The sequence below is a fragment of the Microtus pennsylvanicus genome, chromosome 1, assembly GCF_037038515.1.
Source record: "Microtus pennsylvanicus isolate mMicPen1 chromosome 1, mMicPen1.hap1, whole genome shotgun sequence".
Lineage (NCBI taxonomy): Eukaryota > Metazoa > Chordata > Mammalia > Rodentia > Cricetidae > Microtus > Microtus pennsylvanicus.
The window spans coordinates 47,072,056-47,084,878 of record NC_134579.1 but is presented as its reverse complement, the minus strand read 5'-3'; the positions used below and the strand labels follow the sequence as shown (position 1 = coordinate 47,084,878).

The window sequence follows — 12,823 nt, the reverse complement described above, 5'->3', positions numbered from 1 at the left end:
AAGTATGGAATATATACACATTAGAGTACTACGCTGCGGTAAAAAACAATGACTTCTCGAATATTGCATGCAAGTGGATGGAAATAGAAAACACTATCCTGAGTGAGGTAAGCCAGACCCCAAAAGATGAACATGGGATGTACTCACTCATAATTGGTTTCTAGCCATAAATAAAGGTCACGGAGTCTATAATTTGTGATCCTAAAGAAGTTAATAAGAAGGTGAACCCAAAGAAAAACATAAAGTTATCCTTCTGGCTATGGGAAGTACACAAAATTGCCGGGCAAAAAAATGGGATCTTGGGGGTGGGGTGGGATGGAGGTAAGGGGAGATGGGGAGAGAAAAGTGAGAAGGGGAGGATGGGAGGAACTTCGGTAACAGGATGACTGGAATAAAGGAAGGTTGGATAGAGCAGGGAAGCACATGTCTCAGTTAAGGGAGCCACTAGGTTGTCAAGAGACTTGAACCTAGAGTGGCTCCCAGGTGCCCAAGGCGATGTCCCCAGTTAGTTCCTTGGGCAGCTGAGGATAGGGAACCTGAAATGACCCTATCATATAGCCATATTGATGAATATCTTGCATATCACCATAGAACCTTCATCTGGCGATGGATGGAGATTGAGACAGAGGCCCACACTGGAGCACTGGACTGAGCTCCCAAGGTCCCAGTGAGGAGAAGGAGGGAGAACATGAGCAAGGAAGTCAGGACCACGAGGGGTGCACCCACCCACGGAGACAGTGGGGCTGATCTATTGGGAGCTCACCAAGGCCAGCTGGACTGTCACTGAAAAAGCATGGTATAAAACCGGACTCTCTGAACATGGCAAACAATGAGGGCTGATGAGAAGCCAAGGACAATGGCAAGGGGTTTTGATCCTACTTCATGTTCTGGCTTTGTGGGAGCCTAGCCAGTTTGGATGTTCACCTTCCTAGATATGGACGGAGGGGGAGGACCTTGGACTTTCCACAGGGCAGGGAACCCTGACTGCTCTTTGGACTGGAGAGGGAGGGGGAGAAGAGTGGGGGTAGGGGGAGAGGGGCGGGAGGAGGGGGAGGGAAACAGGAGGCTAAGAGGAGGCGGAAACTTTTTTTTTTCTCAATAAAAAATTTTTAAAAAAGAGGCAGGGTTTGCATTAGGGATAGAAGTGACCAAGGAAGAGATGTTTTTTCTTTGTTTGTTTTTACCCATAAGGAACAAGCAGCTGTGGTTGAAACGCAGTGGCTTACAACTCTGTTCAGGTTCCCCATTTATTCTTTAATATTTGTACATGGATTTTACACTTTAGTATATGATAAAAGACTTATTTAAGACTCCCCATCCAGGGGCTCTTGGCCACAAATGAAGTACCAGGTACAGGTTTCCTTACGTAGTTTATATCAACCAGAAGCAGTTAGTAGCCTCTATAACATCCATACGATTTTCACTCACAGGCATTGATCACTCATCAGTTGATGGACATCTAAGCTGTATCCATATCCTAGCACAGGAGCATCCATGAACACAAATAGGCATATATCTCTGTAGTCAGAGTACTTTTATGTTCCCAGGAGGGGAAGAGCTTGGTCGTATGGGAGATCTCTTTCTAGTTTTCTAAGGTACAGCTACATTTATCCCCATGGTGGATGTACCAATTTTACTCCCAACAGTGCATGAAGTTTCCGCGACTTCCCACATCTACTGTCTTTTATATTGATATTAATTATTCTGGCTGAATTAAGACCAAAATCTCAAAGTAGTTTTAATTTGCATTACACTGATGGTTAAGGATAGTGAGTCATTTTAAAATATTTCTAGGTCAGTTGTATTTCTTCTTCCAAGAACAATCTATTCAGATACATAGCTCATTTTTAAATTTGGTTGTTTCTTTTCCTGGTGTATTTCATTTTTTTAATGACTTGCATATTCTGGATATGAATTCTCCATCAAATCTGTATGCTACCTCTCTAGTCAATTAACAGTTTCCTTTGCAGTTCCGAAACTTATTAATCTCATGATTTCCCCACTTGTTGACTTTTTAAAAATCTAAATTACCTAGCAACCAGAGTCCTATTGAGAAAGCCCTTACCTGAGTCTATACCCTGCAGGGCATTTATTCTTTAAATATGGGACACTTACCTTGATTGAGTTCTATGGACAGAGTCTGGTTGCCAGTCGGATGGGAGACAAAGCAGAACACAGCAGACACATTGTTCTGCTCCCAGAGGTAGGTGCTCCTGACAGTCACGGTGCCATTGCTGTGTGATTCCTGCATAGTGACGTGATTCCCATCTGGACTCCAAAAGATCTGCGCAGCCGGCTTGCCTGCAATTGCCTCACAAACTGCTGTTCTGTTTTCCCCTGGAAGCAGGGTTACTGCTGGAGGCACTGTGGAGATGGAAGCGAAAATGATTCAGTCTTGTCACAAATTACAAAGGTGTCTGATTCTATCTAAAATCTGGTGACCTGAAATAGCACGATATGTGACCATGTAACTCACCTAGCACGTGGAGGTCATGACTCTCTTGGAAATTCCCCTGAGGTGTTAGTATATCACATGAATAAAGCCCGTCATGATCGACAGCCGCTGCATTGATCTGAAGGTCAGGACTCTGATCAGGTGTGGAGGCCCAGGTGATTCTCTTATCTGTGCAGTTGGTTTCATTGATCTTTGTTTCTGCTATGTAGATTATTCTGCAGGGAGGCTGCCCTCTGGGGACTATGACCCATGTTATTAATACTGTTTCTGTCATTGGAAAAGCAGGGCAGTGCAGCAGAGCCTTTTCACCCATCTGTACAAACAGTGTAGTGCTAACTGGACACACACACAAAGAATGAAAAAAGGAAATCTGTGTTAAGTCTGTCTACAGCAGTGTATATGAAGTTACAGAAGAGCATTGCTTGACTTATAAATGTATTCCAGATAAATTCGATTTTTTCACATTTCTTTTTTTCTGTGTGTTCAATCTATTAGAATTAAATATATTATTTACCTTCTAAAGTAAAAATTCAATGCCTGTTGGCTGCATGCATCATGTACCATTAAACCTCCCACTTCCTGTAGACTGACTAAGCATCCATGATGGATACAGGTTTGCTTAGTGGTGATTACTCAACAAAATTATCTGTTATAGTCACCTGTGACAAAAAAAGTCAGTAATATTATCTCTTTTACATGAGCAATAGTCGATGTGAATAATAAGCCTTGACTCTGATAAGCATTGTATTAACCATCTCAAATATACCATTTCAGTGGCACTTGCCTATTTGAGGTCTCCAGGTCCTCATCTGATGGAGGAAGGTCATTGGTTAATTATAATAAAGAAGCTGCTTGGCCCTCATAGGTTAAAACATAGGTGGGCAGAGTAAACAGAACAGAATGCTTGGAGGAAGAGGAAGTGAGCTCAGAGGCCATGCTCCCCTCTCCTGGGCAGACTCGATAGCTCTGCTCTCTGAGGCACACGCGATGAAGCTCCGACCCAGGATGGACATAGGCTAGAATCTTCCCGGTGAGCACACCTTGGGGTGCTACACACATTACTAAAAATGGGTTAGGCAAAATATGAGAATTAGCCCATAAGAGGCTAGATATAATGGGCCAAGCAGTGTTTAAAGAATACAGTTTGGAACGCGGCCGGACCACCGGGCGGCGGAACGCAACGCGGCCGGACCACCGGGCGGCGGAACGCAACGCGGCCGGACCACCGGGCGGCGGAACGCAACGCGGCCGGACCACCGGGCGGCGGAACGCAACGTCGGCGGAACGCAACGCGGCCGGACCGCGGAACGCAACGCGGCCGGACCACCGGGCGGCGGAACGCAACGCGGCCGGACCACCGGGCGGCGGAACGCAACGCGGCCGGACCACCGGGCGGCGGAACGCGGCCGGAGGACGCCCAGCGCAGCCGGCGGGGACCCACTGGGACCAGAGCGGCAGCAGAGGACACAGGCTGCTGGCGGCGGGAACCGTCCCAGCAGGAGAAGCAGGCTGCAGGGACCGCGCGCGCAACACCAAGAACAGATCGCCCCACTACAATTAAACCAAAGAGGTAGGCCTTCGGTTGGGGAGGTCCCTGGCAAAGGAGGAGCCGGGTCCTATTCCTGAAGACCTTTCTGAGGGGTGAGAGGGATCTTGGCCCCCGGCAGGATCCAGGAAACAGAGCAAGGGCATTTTGTAAGAGGAGCCCCTGGCCAGCAGGGGAACCTGAACCAGTTTTAAAAGACCCCTTAGATAGCATCGATAGGAGGAGATGGGCAGGTGCTAAGGAAAGAATTCACCCAATAATCTGAAAAACAACATGAAAACACCAGAACCCAACGATCTTACAACAGAAGGTCTCCAACACCATAACACAGAAGAAGTGGAAAAAATTGACTTTATGAAAGCTGTAGAGTCCCTTAAACAACATGTGAAAAATGCCCTTATAGAAATGGATGAGAAGTATAACCAAAAATTTGAAGAAATGAGTAAATACGTACATAATACCCTGGGAAACCAAGAAAGAACGATCAAACAGGTAATGGAAACAGTTCAAGAATTGAAAACTGAAATGGAAGCAAGGAAGAAAACACAAACTGAGGCCCAGCTGGATATGGAAAATCTAGGTCAACGAGCAGAGCCTACAGAAACAAGCATAATCAATAGAATACAAGAAATAGAAGAGAGAATCTCAGATTCTGAGGACAACATAGAGAAAATAAACGCTCTGATCAAAGAAAACTGCAAAGCCAACAAATTCTCATCACAAAACATTCAGGAAATATGGGACACAATAAAAAGACCAAATCTAAGAATAATAGGAATAGAAGAAGGAGAAGAGTCACAGCTCAAAGGCCCAGAAAATATTTTGAACAAAATTATGGAAGAAAACTTTCCCAACATAAAGAAAGATATTCCTTTGAATATTCAAGAAGCATATAGAACACCAAACAGACTGGATCAAAGGAAAACATCCCCTCGCCATATAATAATCAAAACACAAAATATACAGGTTAAAGAAAGAATACTAAGAGCTGCAAAGGAAAAAGGCCAAGTAACTTATAAAGGTAAACCGATCAGACTTACACCTGATTTCTCTATGGAAACAATGAAAGCCAGAAGGTCCTGGATAGAAGTACTGCAGAAGCTAAGAGACCATGGATGCAAGCCCAGACTACTATACCCAGCCAAGCTTTCGTTCACTATAAATGGAGAAATCAAGACATTCCAGGATAAAAACAAATTTAAACAATACGTAGCCACGAATCCAGCCCTACAGAAAGTAATAGAAGGAAAATCGCAACCCAAGGAATCCAACATTGCCAACACTGCTTACAATAACTCAGGCATCTAGCGACCCTTCACTAGCACAACTCAAAGAAGGGAGACACACAAATTCTACTTCCAAAAACAATAAGAATATCTGGCGTAAACAACCACTGGTCATTAATATCACTTAATATTAATGGTCTCAATTCACCTATAAAAAGGCACAGGCTAAGAGATTGGATACGAAAACAGGATCCAACATTCTGCTGTTTGCAAGAAACACATCTCAACCACAAAGACAGGCATCTACTCAGAGTAAAGGGCTGGGAAAAGATCTTTCAAGCAAATGGTCCTAAGAAAAAAGCAGGTGTGGCCATATTAATTTCTAACAAAACTGACTTTAAACTAAAATCAATCCGAAGACATCGAGATGGACACTTTATACTCATAACAGGAACAATTTGTCAGGATGAAGTCTCAATCCTGAATATTTACGCCCCTAATATAAAAGCACCCATGTATGTAAAAGAAATATTACTAAAACTCAAGGCAGACATCAAACCACACACACTAGTAGTAGGAGACTTCAATACACCTCTCTCAGCAATGGACAGGTCAATCAGACAGAAACCTAATAGAGAAGTAAGAGAACTACTGGAGGTAATGAAGCAAATGGACTTAACAGACATCTATAGAACATTCCACCCAAATAGGAAAGAATATACCTTCTTCTCTGCAGCCCATGGAACCTTCTCGAAAATTGACCACATACTCGGAAACAAAGGAAACCTCCACAGATACAAAAAAATATCAGTGTCCACCTGTGTCTTATCAGATCACCACGGATTAAAGTTAGAATTCAACAACAATCCTACCTCCAGAAAGCCGACAAACTCATGGAAACTGAACAGTCAACTACTGAACCACACCTGGGTCAAGGAAGAAATCAAGAAAGAAATTAAAGTCTTCCTTGAATTTAATGAAAATAAAGGGACAACATACTCAAACCTATGGGACACCATGAAAGCAGTGCTAAGAGGAAAGTTCATAGCACTAAGTGCCCACTTAAAGAAAACAGAGAAAGCATACATCGGAGACTTAACAGCACACCTGAAAGCTTTAGAAAAAAAAGAAGCAGATGCGCCCAGGAGGAGTAGAAGACTGGAAATAATCAAACTGAGGGCGGAAATCAACATAATAGAAACGCAGAAAACAGTCCAAAGAATCAATGAAACAAAAAGTTGGTTCTTGGAGAAAATCAACAAGATCGACAAACCCCTATCCAAACTAATTAAACGACAGAGAGAGAACACGCAAATAAATAAGATCAGAAATGAAAAGGGGGACATAACCACAGACACAGAGGAAATTCAGAGACTCATTAGATCTTACTACAAAAGCCTGTATGCCACAAAACTAGAAAATACAAAAGAAATGGACATTTTTTTAGATAAGTACCACATACCAAAGCTAAACCAAGACCAGGTGAACGATCTAAATAGACCTGTTAGTCGCGAAGAGCTAGAAACCGTTATCAAAAATCTACCTTCCAAAAAAAGCCCAGGACCAGATGGTTTCAATGCAGAATTCTACCAGAACTTCCAAGAAGAGCTAATACCTATACTCCTTAATGTATTTCACAATATAGAAACAGAAGAGTCATTGCCAAATTCCTTTTATGAAGCTACAGTTACCCTGATACCAAAACCACACAAAGACCCAACCAAGAAAGAAAATTACAGGCCGATCTCACTCATGAATATCGATGCAAAAATTCTCAATAAAATACTGGCAAACCGAATCCAAGAACACATTAGAAAAATTATCCATTATGATCAAGTAGGCTTCATCCCAGAGATGCAGGGCTGGTTCAACATACGCAAATCTATCAATGTAATCCACCATATAAATAAACTGAAAGAAAAAAACCATATGATCATTTCATTAGATGCTGAAAAAGCATTTGACAAAATTCAACACCCCTTTATGATAAAAGTCTTGGAGAGATTAGGGATACAAGGATCATACCTAAATATAATAAAAGCTATTTACAGCAAGCCGTCAGCTAACATTAAATTAAATGGAGAAAAACTCAAAGCCATCCCACTAAAATCAGGAACACGACAAGGCTGTCCACTCTCTCCATACCTCTTCAATATAGTGCTTGAAGTTCTAGCAATAGCAATAAGACAACATAAAGGGATCAAGGGGATTCGTATCGGAAAAGAAGAAGTTAAGCTCTCGTTATTTGCAGATGATATGATAGTATACATAAGCGACCCCAAAAACTCTACCAAAGAACTCCTACAGCTGATAAACACCTTTAGTAATGTGGCAGGATACAAGATCAACTCCAAAAAATCAGTGGCCTTCCTATACACTAAGGATAAGGAAACAGAGAGGGAAATTAGAGAAGCATCACCTTTCACGATAGTCACAAATAGCATAAAATATCTTGGGGTAACTCTGACCAAGGATGTGAAAGATCTATTTGACAAGAACTTTAAGTCTTTGAAGAAAGAAATTGAAGAGGACACCAGAAAATGGAAAGATCTTCCTTGCTCCTGGATTGGGAGGATCAACATAGTAAAAATGGCAATTCTACCAAAAGCAATCTATAGATTCAATGCAATCCCCATCAAAATCCCATCAAAATTCTTCACAGATCTGGAGAAGACAATAATCAACTTTATATGGAAAAACAAAAAACCCAGGATAGCCAAAACAATCTTATACAACAAAGGATCGTCTGGAGGCATTACCATCCCTGACTTCAAACTCTACTACAGAGCTACAGTATTGAAAACAGCTTGGTATTGGCATAAAAACAGAGAAGTCGACCAATGGAATCGAATAGAAGACCCTGACATTAACCCACAAACCTATGAACACCTGATTTTCGATAAAGGAGCTAAAAGTATACAATGGAAAAAAGAGAGCATCTTCAACAAATTGTGCTGGCAAAACTGGATGTCAACCTGTAGAAGAATAAAAATAGATCCATATCTATCACCATGCACAAAACTCAAGTCCAAATGGATTAAAGACCTCAATATCAGTCTGAACACACTGAACCTGATAGAAGAGAGAGTGGGAAGTACTCTACAACACATGGGCACAGGAGACCACTTCTTACGTATAACCCCAGCAGCACAGACATTAAGGACCTCATTGAATAAATGGGACCTCCTGAGATTGAGAAGCTTCTGTAAAGCAAAGGACACTGTCACTAAGACACAGAGGCAACCCACCAACTGGGAGAAGATCTTCACCAACCCCGCAACTGACAAAGGTCTGATCTCCAAAATATATAAAGAACTCCGGAAACTAGACCGTAAAAGGCTAATCAACCCAATTATAAAATGGGGCATTGAGCTGAACAGAGAATTCTCAACAGAAGAACTTCAAATGGCCAAAAGACACTTAAGGTCATGCTCAACTTCCTTAGCGATCAGGGAAATGCAAATCAAGACAACTTTAAGATACCATCTTACACCTGTCAGAATGGCTAAAATCAAAAATACCAATGATAGCCTTTGTTGGAGAGGTTGTGGAGAAAGGGGTACACTCATCCATTGCTGGTGGGAATGCAAACTTGTGCAACCACTTTGGAAAGCAGTATGGCGGTTTCTCAGGAAATTCGGGATCAACTTACCCCTGGACCCAGCAATACCACTCTTGGGAATATACCCAAGAGAGGCCTTATCATACAACAAAAGTATATGCTCTACAATGTTCATAGCAGCATTGTTTGTAATAGCCAGAACCTGGAAACAACCTAGATGCCCTTCAATGGAAGAATGGATGAAGAAAGTATGGAATTTATACATATTAGAGTACTACTCAGCAATAAAAAACAAGGACTTCATGAATTTTGCATACAAATGGATGGAAATAGAAAACACTATCCTGAGTGAGGTAAGCCAGACCCAAAAAGAGGAACATGGGATGTACTCACTCATATTTGGTTTCTAGCCATAAACCAAGGACATTGAGCTTATAATTAGTGATCCTAGAGAAGCTAAATAAGGAGAACCCAAAGAAAAACATATAGGCATCCTCCTGAATATTAACCTTCAGCAAGCGATGAAAGGAGACAGAGACAGAGACCTAAATTGGAGCACAGGACTGAAATCTCAAGGTCCAAATCAGGAGCAGAAAGAGAGAGAGCACGAGCATGGAACTCAGGACCGCGAGGGGTGCACCCACACATTGAGACAATGGGGATGTTCTATTGGGAACTCACCAAGGCCAGCTGGCCTGGGTCTGGAAAAGCCTGGGATAAAACCGGACTCTCTGAACATAGCGGACAATGAGGACTACTGAGAACTCAAGAACAATGGCAATGGGTTTCTGATCCTACTGCACGCACTGGCTTTGTGGGAGCCTAGGCAGTTTGGATGCTCAACTTACTAGACCTGGATGGAGGTGGGGGTTCCTTGGACTTCCCACAGGGCAGGGAACCCTGATTGCTTTTCGGGCTGGGGGGGAGACTTAATTGGGGGAGGGGGAGGGAAATGGGAGGCGGTGGCGGGGAAGAGACAGAAATCTTTAATAAATAAATAAATTAAAAAAAAAAAAAAAGAATACAGTTTGTGTGTTGTTATTTCGGGTAAAGCTAGCCGGTGGCGGGAGCTGGGTGGCGGAATGCAAACCCACAGCTCCTACTACACTCACCAGTCATATCAAATAAAGGTCATCTAATTAGATGGCGAAGGGTTCTTTAGCACAGACTTGGGAGGGTGCTAATCCCATAGCCTCTCTTATTCTGAGACAGCAAAGGTGCAGAGGCCATTGTTCAGGTCCCTCCTGCCGTAACTCTCACATCACCAGATTCTTCCACTCATCCTAAGTCTCTCCAGAAGCTAAAGCATTAGGTACTGTTTCTAAGCAAGGTGAACTCTCCATATCCTGCTGGCCACAGGATAAAGAAGAACAGTACCTTGTGGCTCAGGTAATGAACTATTTTGTGATGCTTGATTTCCATTTGTACCACTTAACTCTAGAAAATGTTTAAATAAGAATGTTTAAATAATTATAAGGCAATAATAAGAAGTTTAATCATCACTGACATGTCAATACCTTGGAAATTATATTTTAAAGCTATTAATCCATTATTTCGCATTTATGAATGACCTTATTTTGTCAAATAGTTTGTAGAGTAACCTTGCTTTCCTTCTTCCAGCTCCTTGACAGTTCCAGTGTACACATACCACATAAGATAGCTTGGTTAAACTCCTTTCTCCACATGCCATTCCCTAATTAAAGCCAGAATGTTGGACACAAGATAGAGTAGAATAATGCTTTCTGTCATGGGTAATGAACTACTCTGTGTCATTTGATTCCAATCCATACCTGAACATCTTGACTCTAGAAAATATTTAAATAAGAGTGTTAAATATTTAAATAATTATAAAATGGTAATTAGAAGTTGTATCATCATATGTCAACATCTATTTCAACATTTTTAAAAATAGATTTATTACATACTAAGAAAGTATTACCATTTATGAGGAACCTTATTTTGTAAAAAATTTGTAGAGTAGCTCTGCTTTCCTTATTCCAGCCTTTTGCCAGTTAGGCATAATACAAATCTGACTTGATTAAACTCCTTTCTTCAGATGTCATTTACTGGAGGATTTACTGGTCACACTGTAAGCTCAAAGTTTGCATTTGCATTGATTAAATAAAAATAATCATGGTTCAGTAGATTGAGTTAGCAACTACTTGACAGAAAGTAATCATAGAATATCAGAGAGCATGAAAAAGAGAAACAGAAACACAGGAAGTAGTAGGGAAGGATTTGGAGTGGCACATCTTTCTTTGTTTTGATTTGGAAGGGTAGGACAGGGGCTTTTTGAAGACACCAGCAAGGAGAGGTTATCTAGCTGTGACCCAGCATCTCTGAGCTAGAAGGTTTTCAACCCAGCCTTTGAATCTTGAGTCTTATCTATAAACAGAATGTAGAGATTTAGTTAAAGCGACCTTTAGTGGCCGTGAGAGAGCCAGTGTCCACGGGAACAGAATTTCTGCCAGGCTGCCACCCTAGTGGCTGCTGATGGAGAAGCAGACCGAGAACTGTGGAGTAACAGTTGTTGGCTGAAATAGCAGTTGATTAAGGTGCAGACACAGTGCCGAAATTTAAGCAACATTTGGTGCTCCAGTGTGTGGCAAGATCACACATATATTTAAATGAGTAGTCATTAGTGGGTCACATTATTAGAGAAAGATTAGAAGATGTGGTCTTGTTTGAAAAAGTGTGTTGCTGTGGGTGGACTTTGGAGTTTCAAGAGCTCAACTTAGACTCAGTGACTACCTCTTCCTGCTGCCTTCAGATTCAGACCCAAGTATAGGACACTCAGCTGCCATGTCTGCCTGCATGCCTCCATTCTAACAACAATGAAGATAATGGACTAAGGCTTTGAAACTGTAATCAAGGCCCAATTAAATGCTCTCCTTTATAAGAGTTGCCATCTTCATGGTTTCTTTTCTCTACCTAAGACAGATGCTTTTCAAGAAATAAATAAAGCGGAAGAAAAGAATAAAATTATTTTGTTAACCTAACATACTATGAGGCATCATCATGTCCATTAATAGTAGAATTGAACTAACTCTAAATGCACATCTCAAGTAAAAAAGAAAAAAATTCCTATGCCAAGTAACAAGAGACAACAAAAGCACATAAGATCTTCAATTAAAAACAGAGAAGGATACAAAGAACACTCTCACTCTCTGTTCCTTGAGAACCAATTCCTGATGGTCCTTCCTAGCATGAAGGCATAAGTCACAAAACAATCCTACACAAGTTTGGAATTATGATTAATAAAAGGATTATTTATTTAAAAGAAAAACTTACAGATCACCGTCCTAGACAACAGCCCTCTGTACTACCAGAAAAAGGGGTCTAGTAACCAGAAGCAGAGTCCAAAGCAAGAGAGAGAGCTCACGGCTACCACTGCTTTAAAAAGCAGCAGAGATCATGCCCAAGTGGGCTAGTATCTTAAAGGCTATTGGCTGAAGGAGCAGAAGGAGCTCCTGCAGCACCACCCCCTTTTGTTTAAGTAAGAGAGATCTAAACATATTACAAAATTATATACAATAAGAACAAATATCCTATTTAACTAGCTTAAGTCTTGTATAATAAATAACTTGGTCAAGTCATGAGAGGAAAGTAACTATATTTATCTAGACTTCAACCCCATTGAAGATCTGAGAAGGAAAATAATGTTACCTGAGTGATTAGGAAGTACAATTAGACAACTTCCAAAATATGCACCAAATCACAGAGACAACTGGCTACCTGGGCAATGACCCAAAGTCATGTTTGCAGCATTGAAGCAACCAACTTTTGCTAAGGCCTAGAATAACTGACAGATTATTTTTAAAGGCAAGAGATTTTTCAAAACCATCTTACCCTGTCTTGGCAAGATTTAACAGTTCTGCTTATCCATTTCTGGATACTATGTATTTTGTCAGTAGTTGAGGTATGTTCAGTTCCTTGCCAAGAGGCCGGTTTTACCAAGAAGAAGACAAGCTCCAAGTGGAGTGTCTTTGGTGCTCAACAATCTCTCAAGAATACTTCAGTGTTGCCAGGAACAA

General features: G+C 41.4%; 2 protein-coding genes across 2 annotated transcripts in view; both read right to left on the bottom strand.

The window, feature by feature from the left end:
• The window catches only part of LOC142844860 (cell surface glycoprotein CD200 receptor 2-like), an 85,439-nt gene that overhangs the window by 9,312 nt on the left and 63,304 nt on the right, over positions 1–12,823 (bottom strand). The gene's annotated exons all lie outside the window — the stretch shown is intronic.
• Positions 1–12,823, bottom strand: part of LOC142837085 (cell surface glycoprotein CD200 receptor 2-like) — a 28,245-nt gene that overhangs the window by 8,381 nt on the left and 7,041 nt on the right. The window contains exons 2-4 of the mRNA XM_075951973.1: positions 10,529–10,594; positions 2,477–2,791; positions 2,116–2,364 (exon numbers count right to left, since the gene is read on the bottom strand). Of these exons, the coding sequence (XP_075808088.1) occupies positions 2,116–2,364; positions 2,477–2,791; positions 10,529–10,594 (630 nt within the window). The remainder of the gene's footprint in view (positions 1–2,115; positions 2,365–2,476; positions 2,792–10,528; positions 10,595–12,823) is intronic.